This window comes from Syngnathus leptorhynchus, chromosome 4, assembly GCF_054491065.1.
Source record: "Syngnathus leptorhynchus isolate UIUO chromosome 4, UIUO_Slep, whole genome shotgun sequence".
Lineage (NCBI taxonomy): Eukaryota > Metazoa > Chordata > Actinopteri > Syngnathiformes > Syngnathidae > Syngnathus > Syngnathus leptorhynchus.
Window position 1 is genome coordinate 5,600,989 of NC_141198.1, and position 17,351 is coordinate 5,618,339.

A 17,351-nucleotide genomic window follows, 5' to 3' on the forward strand; every position below is an offset into this window, starting at 1 on the left:
CTGGTGGGTGTAATTACTTTCTATTTAAATGACTACTTATATTAAGGAGTTCCACATAATGCTGGTGCTCATAAATTAATATCTAATATTCATGTTTCATAAGTTGTAATTAACGTAACAGGATATGTCAGTGTTTCAAGCACTCACAGGCATGCAGAACCTTGATTTTCTCTTCTGCCTCTGACAGCTTGCCCGCCAAACTAACGCCAGCATTCTCCTCCTCCCTGAGAGAAGAAACCATGTGACACATTATCACTTCAGCTTGTGTACACAACTTTATGCCTCAACATGTAAAATGTTAATACCAGCGTAGCTCCATCAATAGACAAAAGTGCTGTTAAGTGCCATTCAAGCATTTTAAGAGAACCTTTGAAGATCCACCTCAGGTCATTTATTTAAATGAACACATAAAGCACTTCAATTTCTCTTGTAAAATCTCATTCTAACTGGGAATATTATCAATGAAGAAGTCTCATCCAAGCTTTCATCAGTACTATTTGCTCCTCATCAATAGTTTTGTGTTATTTTTGTAATACCCAAAGATGCCATCCATACGTCCTTCTCATTTTAAGTATGAGAAGGTTATAACGCTCCAGGAAACAGTAAATCTCACTTTTCACCTATACAAGATGACAAGGGACAATAAAACATTGTTTTTTGCTGTAGGCCTATGCAAACACTTGAAACGCAAACAGTTCACCCTCGCCCTCACTTGGATTATTAGACCACGATCTCATGCTGTGAACACCTCAGTATGTTCCTGTGGTTCAAAGGCTTCCTGCAACCAACCACAAGGGTCATTAGGAGATGAAATCAGGAATCTAGTGATACATTAAGCAGCTGCTTTGAATGCACAGGCGGCGGACGTGCTCTGATTCACATAGGGACAACATTGACGTTCTTACGCACTGCATCATAGGATACATTAACTTCTGAGACCACGTCATCATTCCAGCCAGAAGTGTTTGCCTTTTCGTCAACAACAATAGCATTCTTTGAATTGTACATTATCTCAAATAGCATCCAACATTTTCTGGCTCACAGAATATTTATCCAACATGCCCCAGTTTGTGAGCTTGGGGAGCAACCTGTCAGATGTTGAAGTCCGTTATGTTGGGGCACCACAAGGGACTACTGACTGTCTTGTCTCAATTTCTGTTCACCTTGTACACCTTTGACTTCCAATGCAATTTTGTAACATGCCACCTGCAGAAGTTCTCTAATAATATTGTGGTGGTGGGGTGCAATCATTCAGTCGTAACACAGGCCACACTAGTTGTGGACGATCGGGAGAATCGGACCCGCCACTTAGTCTATTACGAAATGGTACAACAGTAAATGGGGCTTTATCAAGTATGCCTGCCCACATTCAAGAACACATTTGTAATAGTTTTAAGATGAGCTTGTAAAATGGAATTGCCTTTCACAATCTTAAAATAGAGGGATTTTTTTTTTTTCTGCATGGGTATCATCCTTCAGGCTGGTTCAAGTACAGACAGCTACCGTACATTTTGTGTTTCTGAAAGATACTACATGATTATTGGCGGTCCTCACCCTTGTCCCTCAGTTTGGTCCTGGTAGATCTCCTGTGGAGAGCCTGGTGCTCCGGGTGCCGGCGTGCTATTGGGGGTCATGTCAGGGGCTGGAGAGGTCGAGTCAAAATGGTCTCCAGTCTCTGCTGCGCCTGCAAAACCGTTGTCTGTGGGCTCTGTGTTGAATAATATGGATATGAAAAAAATGGGAAAAAATGATTCACTTGTAGCAGAAATAACAATATTTGAATGTGGCTTTCCCAACCAGGTGTATAGGAGGAACTGAATCATTGTTAGAAGCAGACAAAGACCCTGAATTAGTAAATGTTTGTGTGTGCAAAAATAGGCAAAAAAAAAATATTGTGTACACAGACAGACGTGGAAGCTGATTTGCACAGAGGATTGCGTCTGCCAAATGTGCACAATTGCTGTTCAGTTCATTTGGCATGTACCGGGAGGAGTATGTGCAAATAGAATCATTTAGCACATACAATGTAGTTTATCCTTCCTGAGACAAATTGCGGAGGCTGACTTTGTGTCTTTGAATACCATGTAAATGAAAGGTGACAGGGAAAATTGATCTTTACTACTCATGTAAACATTTTTTTGAAACTATCACGACCAATTCGCTTTTCGGCAGTGTAATTTTGGAATTTGTGGAGGATTTAGTAGAAAGTCAACCCCAAATCTTCTTTGTAATAATATGTTCTGTGCAGCCCAACTAATCAAAACACTGATTTTGTTAGTGCAATATCAATTAAACAGGCAAAATCCACCTGTTTTTATCCATCTCAGGAAGCGGCCATTTTGCAACTTGTCGTCGACTGAAAACGACATTGCAGTTAGCAGATCGCAGGTCACAACCAATCACGGCTCAGCTTCAGAAAACTGGTGAGCTGTAATTGGTTGACACCTGAGACCTGGGCAACTGTGAGGTCATTTTACCTAAACTCGAAACCATCTTGTAAATATAAATCTCCGCCACATTAACACCTATCGTCAACAACCTGAGCAATCTGTTGTAACGAGCGAACTCGCAATTAGCGTCTGCTATTTAGGATTTTAGTCCATCAGGCCCGAAGAATTATAACCACCATCATCATTATCATTATTTTACTCATTTTAATTCAATTCACACCTTGTTCTATATTTTTGCTGTAGACCACGCAGAAAACCAGCTAACACACATAAAGGGCATGCAACAACAAATGACTTTCAGAGAGGTTCTGCTTTGTCCCAGGGCCACCTTGACAGTGGCCATGGTGCGGAGAAGCACCTTTGCAACACCTAATTTGATCTGTTCACAGTGGGATTTAAATCATGAACCTCTGGTTTCACAGTCCAAACACTCATGTAAAGTAGTTTAGTGGAATATAAAAGCATGCATTATCATGTTCAAGGTTAGTATACAAGATCTTGAATGATAAGACACCAAGGTCCTAAACGCACCTCAATCAAGGAGTCTTGTGCGCTGTATTGATCAAAAAGAGTTTGGCAAAGCACTTCATAGTAAAATTTGGATTTGTTATGGGCTAATGAGCTCTTAGTAATAGAATGAACACTTCAGCAGCACATTTTATCACTGGGAATACGTTTCAGAACCACCCCGCGATAAAGAGAAATGACAAAATAAAATGACTCACACTTTTTAAATGAACACATGATAAACATATTGCTTTATTTGTCTTATTTGTCTTATTTCTGTCACCAGGGCAGCATCTAATTAGCTAAGTCCAGAGTTCCCTCTTCCTACCTATTTCATCCAGCTCTTAGGAAAGGACACCAAGGTGTTCCAAGAAGAAAGAGGAGCGTGTCTCAGCTCGTTCACGGGGCCTCTGCCCCGTGGGCCATGTCCAGAACCCCTCATTAGCGAATGTCCATGGGGCATCCTAACCAGATGCCTGAGCCATCTTTACTCTGAGCCCATCCCAAGCTTCTCACCCTCTCTCTGAGAGCCACACCACACACCGTGCAGAGGGGAACTCATTTTGCTCGCTTGCATCTATAAATTCATTTATATATATAAAAAAAAAAAATGCAAGTATAAAATGGATTGAAAACATAGAGTAGGGTCTGTGTTACTTTGGGCAAACTTGGTGAGTGTGTGACATTAGCAAGTTTGCGTGTGACTGTCTGGGTGAGAGCTGTGGCTGACAGCAGCTCCTGTGGGAGTGTGTTCACTCTTAATATTTTCAATTGAAAAGGGGAACTAAAAAGTAGTGATGTTCGGACCAAGATTCTTTTTGCTTCCCATCCATTTTTTATGGTGCATTCTTTCCGATACCACACTACTGCCACTTTTTTTTTAAACTTCAGCCCTAAGGTGTGGAAGGAATCAAATCCGGATTAAAAGGATTAGTTATGTGTTTTGCTACACTTATTGAACTGAACTGTTTAGCTGTTTTTAACTAGCCTAAATCGAAAGCCAAAAACAAAATAATATATTTGAATCTTTTGCATCGTAAGCCTTAGCAAAACTCAATTTAAACTATGATTTACGCCAGCCGCAAAGAGCGTCAACGCCGGACAAACAGGATCAGCTCTATCCTGTGATTGAATCGGATTCTGTCCGATACTCACAAAAGAGCCGGATCAGGAATAATAATGATATTGGAGAGTGGGGGGGAAGATGAATCCTAATCATGTATGTTTTTAGTCTGACCTGTCTTTTCAAGGCACTCCAGGTGTTTCTTCCAGTGCCTGCTGATCTCCTTCACCAGGGCCCCGCTGTTAGGAGCTGAAGTTTGAAGCTGCTGCAGCCTTTCCTCCAGCGTGTGTGAGGCCTCCAGTAAAGGAGCTGGATCTGTGAAAACACACACAAAGATGTGACGGAAGAACTACAACTCATCACATGGTGTTGATACTTTTTGACTCCAAAGCATAAGACTGCACACAACTTTTCTCAACAGAAGTAGACTATACCAATGGGGTCCCCCCCCAGAGAAAAGTAACTTTTCACACTCAGGTGCCTTTTGAAAAATGTACAGGATGGACATAATGCTAAATACCAAGTTGGAAGCCTTCCCCTTCTAATGAGTATTCGTATAAGCTTGTAAACGATAAGGACAAAGACAGAGATTGTCACAAAAAGGTGCCAAATATACACCTAAACAAAGTGTTGAAAAAGTACGCTCCTGAAGAGGGGGGGGGGGGGGGGGGGGAAGAGAAAGGGGGTAAAAAAAACAGGATTCTTTAGCACAACAGAGGAGCTATTTTGCAATGCATGCGCGGCAGCACTGGGCCCATGGGGCCAACTAGGAGGCTGCTTCTCAGCTAACAAGTCTCCTCTGTATCATTTGATCATTTAAATTATTATGCCAGGAATTCTCAGGAGGCAGCTCGGCACTCCACATCACAGGGCTGTTTTTAATCTTCGCCTTCCCTTTCTTCCCCTCCCGAAAAGTTCAACAGCTCAGAGAGAGTGAGCTGCTCTTGTTGTGTACCTGCCTGCTGAACACCAAAGGAGGTGACTTCTAGTGCCAAAGCACAGAGAAGGAAGCTCAGGGGAGCTCCTTGACAAGGGGGGCGAGGTGGGGGTGTCGAGATGAGGAGCCACACACACACACACACACACACACACACACACACACACACACACTTGAACGCATGCCTTTAAAAACTCTAAAAGAGGAAAATGGCTTCTTTGCTCTACACAAACTTTTTTTTCTGCCAGCTTTCATCCGCACATCTTATACTTGTGTGTCTTGCGTGGGGCCCGGATTGCCGTGATATTTTATGAGCGATGGAGGCGCAACTTTGCCATACACTCCCAGCAAAAAAATAAACACTAATCACAGACCCCCCAAACGTCTGTGGCGTGCAATTTTTTGAAATTCTGGCTGTGCATTGCAGCGCCTTCTATCCCCTTTTTCATCAGACGAGCATTTTGCACCATTTAATTGATCGAGCTATTTTTCCCAGGACCGTTTACAGTCAAACATTGTCTGCGTTCATTGTTGCACCAACTGTGGAGATATTGCATCAGTCACAAGGGACATCACTATTAAGGGAAAAGCTCTTCTAAGACAAACAGGAAGCGCTGCTATGCTATCGACCCACTGTCACAGAAATCACTTTATCTGCCTCTTTCCCATATATCCTTTCAACTTTTTGTGATCAAAGGACAGAGAGATTATACCCGTACATGGATACATCAGGATTATCAATCATTGGCACGGGAGGCAGTAAGGCAAGTCCACGAGAAATAACCTAAGTCTGTAAACAAAAGTAGAGTTGAAGTAGAGATGAGGGGATCCGCTCAAAAGGCTGAGAGATTTACACTTACTGAGTCCGAAAAGTCAGTGGATAGATAACTTTGTGAAATGTACCGACTAATTGGTGGTATTTATGGATGACGACAATGTGGCTCAGATGGTAAAAACCTTCACAATAAATCAAGCTCACATTTCCATTCATTAACACCACCAAGCATTTTAAATACTCGCCCTTATACAGTATGTATACACACCGCACAAAAATGGTTCATTTTTTAGCAGCCCCTATCTTAGTTTGATGGAAAAGGAAATGAAAAACACAAAACAATTTGTTTTGCTTCAAAGCACTCTAACCAACAAATCTATCAGTCCATATTATTTCATATTATCTTGGCATATAATATTGATATTCTAAGAAAACCTTGAAGTCATTTAATTTACTGTTTGTACCCATTTTATGTTTACAACCTGTGAATGAAGTTCTGTTGTGATGTCACGCCATTTCCATAGCTGAGCAATAAAAAGCTGCTCAAAGAAGTCATTTAGCAGCAAATTTCATTGTAAATTAATTAATATGAATATTTTTAAGTTAGCCTATTGATGCATCCTTCCATCCATTAATATGAATACTTATTAATTAATAATATAGATTTTAAAATCTCAAAACAATTTCTTTCTTTCAATTACTGAGTGAGGGTATGGAGTCTGACTCATTTCAAAAACCACGCTGACAAATGAATGCGCACTTTAGCCCGAAGAAGGAAACGTAACAGAAAACATTTTTCGGGTTTTGATCTTGACAGCCTTACACTGCTACTTTGAATTTATGAATGCGAATAATTGCAAAAGAGGTTAAAAGAATGTGTGTGTCTGGATATGTTTTATCTCGGTAGTGCTTCAAGCCTATGTAGGTACTCAGTCTTTTAATTATGTTTTTTGCACAATTGCAGCTACATTGAGACAGAGTTTCATCATTTTGGATGAGCAGTAATGAGGATGCCATGATGTACTGGCTGCTTCCCCGTGATCACTGGGTTACCGTTTCTAGGCTATTGCGCTCCAAAGAAAAAGGCGTTACGAGTATCAAGGAGCAGAAGAGACAAAAGCATAGGTAGAGACTGTCTTTGGGGTCTAGGTGGGTACGAGAAGGGCAGAAGGATGCAAAACAAGCAGGTGTGTCGGCTATTTCGTCTTTGCCACGTCAGCGATAGACTATCATTAGGTGGCGTGGGCACAGTAGGGTGTATCATTTTGTCTCTCAGGGCTCTGTGTAATTACGTTCTGACATAATTAACCCAGCAAGCCCATTAGCCAAGCAGTGGCTGGCTGAAGAGAAGGGGGGGGGGCTATAATTATTTGTTGTGCACATGTTAATGAGGCCAGCTGTGTTCCCATCATACAACACGAACAAATTAATTTACAAGGCTGCGCTCAAGTTATTATTTTTTTCTTTTCATTCAAAACAGTGTTGTTGTTGTTGTTTTTTTTTCTCTGGGAGTGGACTTCAAGGTCCATAAACATCTTCTGCTGCTGGTGTTGCAACAAACAGTAAGAGTGCTGTCAAGGACCAAAATTAGGCTGACTCAATTTTGGAGCTCCATTTTTCCACCTTCACAAATGTAAATTGATGTTAAGCATTTTCTGTAATTGCTGCCTTCACCCCGCTATGAGCACACGATTTATTTTGATTGGAAAAGCATAACACGGCATATTCACAAAAGAGGACTCGACTTTCTGTGGTGCATTAGAAGCCAACATGCTTGATATGGATTTAGTTTAAATTAACTTGACTTGCGGAACCATTTGAGAAAGACATGGAAAGCAACAATTTTTGCGCATTAAAGAGAAATGTCTTCTTTTTCCACACAAGTACAGAGAGGATCGAGAGGATCTTACAAGAGCACACACAGCAGCCAGAAGAAACAAGATCAGACTAAATTTGACGGAACAAAATCATACAAGCTACGCGTTTTTTTTTTTTTTTGTGGCGTGCAGTGAAGTCATAAGAAATGAGACTCATCCAATTCTTTTGTCTTCACATTTGGGAAAGGCACATGCACATAAACCTGCATTCCTACAGACACACTTGTTCTCCCTCCTGGTCCCTCTGGGTGTCCTACTCCACAGGGATCAGTTGGAGAGGCCCAGCTCTTTTATGAACATAATGCATTATTAAGCACCTCAAACATCTCCTGGGCCTTTGTTTATTACTGCTCTTATTAATCACTTGTGCATAATCACGTCCCACCCAGAGAGCTTTCATTCCCCATCAGCTTTTATATGCCCTTATTTTCCAACAGACTGCCACAAACATTTACAGCATTCCTCCTCCTTGGCTGACTGTAGGTACTCAGCTGCACAATTACAATAAAGGCAGCTTGCTGTGCCTTGCAGGCCTCTCTGCATGTGCCTGTTTATGTTTGGTGGGGGTTGAAGAAGGACAACCATTCTTAATGCATTTGAATGGCTTTGAACTACTGAGGTCAGTGCTTTCTGATTTGATAATTTCATAGCTGGAGGGAGCGTCGGCTGTGAATATAGAAGAGATTTACAAGCCTCGTAGAACAGAAAACGGCACGCAATGCATCGTAACAGCTGACCCCAAACATTAGCAAACCAAGCGGCTGCTTGGGGTTCCCTGGCCACTAGAGGCCTCTAAAAAGCACGAGGACTTTTTTTTGTGTGTCTTATTTCTATTGAACACATTCAACACATACACATGGTGGGAGGGGAGCCCCAAACCAAATTCCACTCGTAACAAAATTCTGCTCTTTGCTATGCCCTGCAGTTCTATTCGTCACCACTAGCAAGCACTGTTGCATTGTCAACTTACCTTTGTGCGCACACGCATACACACATTTACACACTTAGTGGGGTGTATTCGGAACAGAATCTTCACAAAGTCTGATGAGCTCCCCGCTCAGATGAAAGCAGCTCTGTTCTAAGAGAGGTGGTGGGCTGGACCCTGAGGGAGGTGTGTGTGTGTGTGTGTATGTTCATGTGTGTGTGTTCCGTCATGTGTGTGTAGGTGAATGCTTGCGTGTGCATGAGAGGAGGCGAGGAAGAGCAAACACCTGGAGTGTCAGTCTCTGGGCTACGCCCCTGGCGACAGGGCCTCGCTGATCTCACAGAAGGCGGCAACAAACGCTGACGTTCAAACGACAGCACACACATTCCAGGAGGAAAGAGAAGAATGAGACAGCAAGAAGGAGAGGTAGAAAAAGACGTGGGAAAAGTTAGAAGCATCTCTGCGAAACTGATGAACTCCGGCAGAAGCTGACAGAATTTTTCCAGCTCTGGGTGATCACAACGTGTTTATCAGGACTGATCAAAACAGTGCGGAGGTGATATAAACATTGTTTGGGAAACACTGTTAACAGGCCCCCTTTCAAGCCTCAGACTGGGTTAGTGTGCACAGCATGAGAAGATGTCATAGGCAGATCAAAACATTGCACACTAATGAAACGCTCCAGTGGATTGACATCTCAGCTTAGGGGCCTTCATGAAAGGGATGGAAGAAAAACAAAACTCAATAGCTTCCTCCAAGAAGTTTTCCTGTCGAGAGAAGCTGATCTCTGCTTAGCATTTACCGCTACATTCAAGGTGTGATTGCAGTGCAGCATTATTTCCAAAGCATATCATTATCTCGCTCGGGATCGGTATTCAAAGAGCGAAAGAGCTGCAAAGTGGATAACTCATATGTGACCAGACGCTAATGATGGCCACGTAGAACAGGGTCACATATTGAACAGATGTTGTCCCCTACCTCCGTGTTGTTCATTAACTGCGGCCTGCTCTTATTGGACCGACAGCACACAAATGAGCGCACAAGCAAATACACTCTAGGGAAGAGACACTGTCAAATGAAATAATAAGAAAAGGGGAGGGGGGGGGGACATCCAGAGTTTCGATTAACGAGCATGTCGAGTAAAGAATGATTACATCTGTCAAAGAATCAGAAACACACGAGCTGTACAGCGTTGGCGCGAAGGGGGGGTCGCTGAGTTGTTTTTGAAAGGCAGGGAGAAATGAAGTGAGGCCATAGCCAAATGACTGGCCTGCAGTAAACCTGGAGCCATCCATTCTCAAGTAGGATGGGACTTGTGACCTTGGATACCTGTAGCAGTGACAAACGGGCACAGAATAATGGAGGGGACACAAAAACAGGAAGAGCTCCCTGTAGAAAGAACTTGCTCTGGATTCCCATTGGCCATATGACACAACATGAACCGTCTGTGTGTGTTTGGCATGGTAACTGATTGTTTTAGGGAAATACTACAACTTGAAATCCTGTGTCCAGTGATTAATGGATGATCAGTCCATCCATGATTAAATCAACCGGGCAAGGCTTCCAGCGTTCCCGTTTCCCTAAATGTGATGAGCAGTGTCAAACCTGTACACAGACTTGAAATGAAGAAATAACCGCCATGATGATTGCTTCAACATTTATGTTATATTATATCTGAATGTTGCTCACACCCAGAGAAACGGGATAACAACACTAAGGCTACAGAACGAAAGAAAAAAATAAATCAGCCACTGTTTATTCGATTCGGTGATTCTCTCAGCGTGGTACAAAGGGTGGTTAAATGGTAGAATTGCGCAATGTTGCAGTTAAATGAAGTTATTCCATGGAAGGAGAATTATAATGATATTATATATACCTGAATTGGAATTAGAGTTCAGAGAGCACGCAAACTCCCCGTTCACTAATAGCGTTGACTGTCTGTGCATTACCACCAACAATTATGCACCAATGGTAAAAAAACAGAAAGAATGGAAGGAGACGAAAAGAAGACGACAAAGAAGAAACAGTAGTCCACCTTCATAGCATGTGAAAGAAGGTGGCGGTTATATTTATATCCTATGCCATCCGCCAAAAGAAAGTAATGGAAGCAGAAGAAGAACTGGAAGACAAACTATAGTCATGGCAACTACTGTTGTCGCCGCTAGCCTGTGTTACATCTGCCACAACAAACATTTACTATTTACAGCCCGAAAAGGCCGACCAGCATTCTACTTTTGGCTAAAATGCAACACGAGACTCTGGTTAAATGAAAAAGAAAACCTTTTCTGTCATTTGAAGCTGCGTCCAGCCGATACTCGTTTGTGGTTGTCAACACATTAGCATTTGGAAATTCACTCTGGCGCTTTGTCATCACTCCGAGATTGTGTATGCTCAACGAGGCAGAGCGTCCACCGCTTCCATTAATGTCCGAACGCAGCCTAATCAGTAGCCCGTGCTTCAACTGTTTCCTTTCCAAGTCTTTCCAGATGCAGCACCAGCAATGCTTTTTGGGCCAATCTGAATAACCCAACGACACACCTGAAGAACCAATGCTTTTTAAGAAGTTTCCAAAGTGTTGGAGCAAAGGAGTGCACGCTCGGAACGTATTTCTAAACACACAATAAGGGAACGGGGATTTGGGGGAGAATTCAAGCTCTACTGCTCTTGGTATCAATTTTTGTCCCAAAAAAATTATCAAAAATGTTTTATTCTTCTTTTTGATGCATTTTTGACCGGTACAACGTCCTACTTGAGAATGTCGGTAATGGTGCGGTGCATCACCAAAAATGTATTTAACTGTAAAATAACGTTCCACTTTTGACATTTTCTGATGGAAACCTTTCTTTCCATATTCTTCTTAAGTGCTATCTCGAATGAACATTTTACTAGGTTACTTTGCAAAATATGCTCCTGTGTTTAATCCAGGGGCTTTAACTTGCATATTTTTATAGACAAAAATGAAGGTCACTATTGGGTGAAAAATAATGCAATGTTAAGGAAATGGCTTTTGAATGAATTCTTTTTTTGGGGACGGTATCATGTAGCCAGTGAGAGCGAGAGACAATATTAAGCTGGAGACCTTTAAACGTCAACTGCAGACTTTTATCTTTCATTCATTGAATTAGTGAACAGCTTTCTCTACTCTTGCCACACGTGTTTCTCTGATCTGGAATAAGATTGGACCATATTTTGCCGCAGTATCCGACGTACATATGGATGGGCACTGAAATTAAGATCTGCAAAAAGTCTTTCCTCCTCTCTAAACCTTCACCCCCCTCTCTTGCTTTTCCCCAATTGGCCTCATCAGGCCCGCGTTCCACACGAAGCCAGACTTCAGTAGGGATTTTAATTGGCCCTCTACAATCATCAGCCAAACTCCTCAAGGATGTGTTCGCTCCTCAGCCATGTTAAGCAGTCTCAAGGACCTAGGCTGGGTTTTGAAGTGGCCTCACGCAGAGTTTTGGAAACCACTCAGATCATGGACTTGACATAAAAAATAGATAGAAGCCACAGGGTGTGGGGCTTTATGCATCTCATATCAATGTGCAAGCTTACCACGTCGTATCACTCGAGCAATATTTTGGGATTTGTTGATTCCCCATTTGTTGATGTGTTGATTGCTTCGTAGACTTGACATGAAGCAACCATAGTTCCCCACATTCGAGATAAGAGACGATGGGGAATTAATTGATCTTGATCGAAGAAAAGATATTTGCAGAAATGGACCAATTTCAGTGTGGGACTACAGTTTCTGCTGGTATTGTTTGGGAAGATAAACATCTACAGTCTTGGTGGGAGACTCACCTGGGGCCTCAATAAGCTGTTTGTAGATTCCTAGGAATGCAGACTCAGCTTCCTTACTCCGCTTGTTCAGAGCAACCACCTGCAGGGACAAAAAATGCCATTAAGTATCGGGGGGATATAAATTTGCGGCGCATGATAAACAAGCATGGGTGGACTTTGAATACTTTCACTAAAAGAAGAAGAGCCACGTTTTGAAGAGCAATTTCTATAAATCAAACATTCATCCTCATACGGGGACAATACTCAATGCCCCAAATCAAAATACGACTGAAATGATGTAGAAAAAGATTCCAGTTTAGCAAATCTCAATGTGACGAGCATCTAAGTATCAACTCAGGGTGTGCTTTGATAAGAGGCACTTTTTTGGCGTTATGTGAGGATGGTAAGGAAGAAAGTGACAAAGTACTTTCCAGCATGCTTGACACAGACGGTTCCTGCGTGAAATAAAGGAGCGAGGATATGGAATTGTTGTTGAGCAAGAATAGTGACATGGAAGATTTCAGTCCCATTCCAGTGGTTGACCATCGGTAGGCAAGGGAATGCGTGGATCAGAAGCGAGTTCAGACTATGGATTGGAATGTTTCTTGTGCTTAAAGGTATATTCCTTTATTGTATTTATTGGTTCTTCTTTTTCATTTTTACTGTGACACAAGTGGATCACACAGCCACTATGCATGGGTCATGGGCAGAAAATCAATCAATCAATCAATCAATCAATCAATCAATCAATCCATCCATCCATCCATCCATCCATCCATCCATCCATCCATCCATCCATCCATCCATCAATAAATCAGTTACAGTGATTTGAGATAATAATAATCAGGTGTTTTTAGAGGATAGTTTTTTTTAAACATGATTGCAGCGGGAAGACAATTGTCAATTTTGCTCACATAGAAATCAACATTTTTTCCCATTTTTCCTTGCAAAACAGCTCTAGCTCAAGTAGATTAGATGGAGAGCATTTGTGAAGAGCAGTTTGTGGATCTTCCCACAGATTCTTAAAGAGGAAAGCAACTCAAAACCTGTTGTATGTGGCCCTTCCACTGGTCTGAACCCGGGATTCTGATTAATATTGTGTTTGTGGGATATGAGTTAAGCAGAAAAATTTAAGGGGCGGCCTTTTTGCCACTCGTTGTCGACTGAAAATGACATCACAGTTGCCAGAATTCAGGTCACAACCAATCACGGCGTGTAAGAGGGCTCATATTTTTTTTCTTCTCTAAATCACAGATAATTGTGATACATTCCATGACTTCCAACAGAAAATATTTTTGTTTAACAAACAAGCTATGTCCTTATCCTCAGCATTTTTTTTGACCAACAGACACTTTGCGAGCTGATATTTGGCCGAGTTCCTGTCGGCCTACGCGAGACAGCTCGAGAGTCGTCGCGAGTGACAGTGGCCACCGTCACAGCAGCACCTGCTATCCACTCTGCTCGGCGGGGTGACGCAAACCAATTAACAATTCATTAGGAGGGACAAAGAAAGTGAATTAGCTGCCACCTGGCTCCATGGAAAGAGAAGCTGCACTTGTGAATGTGAGCTACACTGCGTCAAGCTACTACTTACTAAGTCAAAAGAAGAGCTGAAGGTGCTGCCTCCAATTCAAATTCGCATTTGTATAGTAGTCGCATATCTTACTGTCGATTTCAGCCCTTCCACAAAAAAAAAATAATAATAATAATTTCACAATGGTTGTAGACAATAATGGTCATGGTACACAGGGACTGTTTAGTAGGGTCTGAGATAAATGTCTGAGATGAACAAAAACAAGAGGCATCAGATCCTTTGATTTACTGGATATGGCTGCCGCCTTGTCTGGGGAGGCATAACGACAACATAATGTTTAAAGAAATATCATGAAGATCAAGCAACCACCTCCTCCCCATCACTTCCACTCAAAGCAGCAGCTCAGAGGAGTTCATGGAAAATGTAAAAGGCCGGCGCCCAATCAATACAGATGCAATAGTATGTTGCTTTCAGCCATCTCTCAGCCAATACATTGTGTTGTTTCTTTTCTCCGCTCTACCTCCATTTAAATCTCTCCCACCTACCGATGCCCTCCAGAAAAAAAGGTGTTGATGTGCCAAACTGCTCTACAAGTACTCCAAAATTGGGAGAGGTTTTGTACGACAAAAATACACACTGCACAAAACAAAAAGGAGGATATAATTACAGGGTGTAACTTCAAATCAGTCATGTATCCGGGTTATCAAAATGTTTGGTTGGAAAGCACTAATGAGTGTGAATCGGGTTGTTGTCCAAATGAGATGGACAGGTAGAAAGGAGAAAAAAAGAGCAAAGCGCTCGATGAACGTTCTGATGAAAATTTTGTTGGTGGTGTCTTCAAAAAATGTCTTTCTTCTTACGTCCTTTGGCTGATAAAAGGCCATCTTTGCTTTTTTTCCTCTCTCAGTGACACTAGTAGTTTGTTGAGGAGGTAAGTTACACTCATTTTTGGATGACGAAACAAAAGGATTGACTCGAAGACCTGGATCTGATGGATTGTCTTGCACTTTGAATTGTGATATACTTCTGAATGGAGTCCTCACTGGGTCGGTTCATTATTTTGGTTTCGACTGACTGTTATTACTGATTTATTTCTCATTGTTACAATGAAATCAATGCATATTTTCACATGGATTTAATTGATCAAGATTTGCGATGTGTAATTGGGCCCTCTATGGTGTGTCATTTTAAATGACATCATAATTAAGCAAACCATTGTTCACACTTTACAATTGTGAACGCCCATCCTCCACAGGTTGCTCGATGGCCCTGAGAAGAATGAAGATCATGTCACTGAGATTCCCAAATGTATTTTAAAAAAAAAGCCTACAACCATACTCCAGTCCCTCCATCATCGTTTAACAAGCAGCAATCACACCATTAACCTGCTTAGAGAAGCAAGTAGACACATCAATCACAAGCAGCACCCGCTATGTGTGTGAATACCACACCCATGCCATCATCAAAGCACTCCGAGGGGTTGATCAGGGAGTCATTGTCATCCCCGTGATAATCCAGCGCCCGCCAAATACATGGGATTCCCAAAAAGCCCAAAGTCTCACACTGGCAGATAGACGCACATATGCTTGCTGAAGAGAGAGGCACGGCTCTAGGACCTCCGATGTTGCCAACGCTCGTCTGCCATTTTGGCTACACAACACAGCTCTGGCGCTAGCTGGGGCTCAGAGCACATTGTGTTTTTTTTCGCCCGTTTTGTGATAGAGGATGAAGCCACCAAGGGAATGGGCTTGAACACAATTGGAGTTTACAAGCAAGAGTGAAGCCTGGGGTAGAGCACTGAGAGAGAGAGAGCCAAAGAAAACCTGTTAGCACTCCCCCATAACTCTTCACACAGCTAGCAAGTGGGCAGTGTTGCAGCCCCTGGGACAAGGCTGCTGGGAAATACATACGGTTGTATAAACCTTTGAGAATACCACCATTGAATGAGTCTCCGTTTTCATGTGCATGTCTGTGGACAACCTACAGTAGCATGCATTGAGCAGATTAAAAGGAAGCATGCAAATGATCAAAACTGCACAGGGGGGTTTCACAAATGGCTCTATCCGAATCCCAGAAAGAGCAAAAGCAATTATGCAGTCATCCATTAGAGTTATCACAACTAATGATTATGCAATTATCGCTTTAAATTATCCCCCTTCTGCTTTATCAATTGGGCACACACATTTGCTCGCGTGAGGCAGGCTTGAAATGTTGCAGGTGATTATTGTGTGACACGACGTCAAGGCCAACCCTTACTTCCTTATTGTGCTAGCGAGTATGCATATGTAGGCTTAGTTCGTTTTGAACTTCATTTGCCGCATGTGTGGGTACACTCCCACCTGCACAGCGTGCACACAGACATATTTTACACCTCAAGGTGAATGTGGTCGGTGCTGTGGCTAGAATGGGGACCGCAATTGTATAGTTCCATATTCCCTGAGGTCTCTAAATTACCTGTCATCTTCCCCATGATGCAAAGGTCAGTGCACAATCATAGGGAGTCCATCCTAGTGTGGCGCTTACAGAGCGCCGGTCCAGCCCACAGGCTGACAGCATGTCACAACAGCCCCCGTCGCACTCCATGCTTATTAGACAAAAACTGTGTGAAGTCCACTACTACCCCCAGTCAAAACACCTTAGAGAGAGGAATCAACTGGATCTTTGCTCTTGCATGTTAATGTCAGAGACACAAAATAAACCTTTGGACCATTCACTGTGGTTACGGATGATGTTTTGACCAAGACTAGAGCTGATTAAAAAAATATATAGTAGTCCATTTCCCCCCCCGTAAAATTACAAGAACCCAAGGAAAGCATGAATGTCAGTAAGCATAATAATACAGAATTTATTTGTCAAGGATCTATTATTTTCAAATGTCATTGCTTTATAATGGTAAAATGTTTTAGATTTTAAGACTTAACCCAAGCCCCGACAGGAGTACATCCTTATGTATTTTTTATACATAACATGCAAATGGTTTAGCATTAAAACATTAAAGACACACATTTCTCAATGCAAGCAGAAAAACACAAGCATAAAATGAAAAAAAAAAAATGAAAAAACCCTTCCTGTACCCTCATACATGCTTAAAATGTCCTTCACAAAAAGGAAATGCATTAACGTTTTTTCAAAGAACAGCTGTCGCCACTGACTTTTGTTTGTTGGACTGTAGGTTCAAAGGCGATGATGAGTTGGTGTGGAGTGACAATGATGTGGGCGGAGGAGCGGGCCAGTGGTAAACTCTATTGCAATATACAGTAGTCTTGATCGGCCTTTGTGTCCCGCTGCACACACACACACACTTGAATCTGGGAGCATGCACACCCACACAATACAAAAGCTGCGTTTGAGGGGAGATTTAATCATGGTGACATGCATCGCAGAGCAGGAGTAGCAACATGGCGGTGGCTGTGCCCATCTCTGGGTGCAAAGTGAGATGAGCAGTCAGCACACTGACACACATCTCGTCACTGCGTCAATTCAGATCAGCGCTGCCTGTC

The 17,351-nt window shown here is 42.3% G+C and overlaps 1 protein-coding gene across 3 annotated transcripts in view; it reads right to left on the minus strand.

Annotated features, from left to right (window-relative positions):
* Positions 1-17,351, minus strand: part of cux2b (cut-like homeobox 2b) — an 82,383-nt gene that overhangs the window by 15,472 nt on the left and 49,560 nt on the right. For all 3 annotated transcript variants that reach the window (XM_085910397.1, XM_085910398.1, XM_085910399.1), the window contains exons 4-7: positions 12,339-12,417; positions 4,195-4,335; positions 1,555-1,708; positions 148-224 (exon numbers count right to left, since the gene is read on the minus strand). In XM_085910397.1, coding sequence (XP_085766523.1) covers positions 148-224; positions 1,555-1,708; positions 4,195-4,335; positions 12,339-12,417 — 451 coding nt within the window. The remainder of the gene's footprint in view (positions 1-147; positions 225-1,554; positions 1,709-4,194; positions 4,336-12,338; positions 12,418-17,351) is intronic.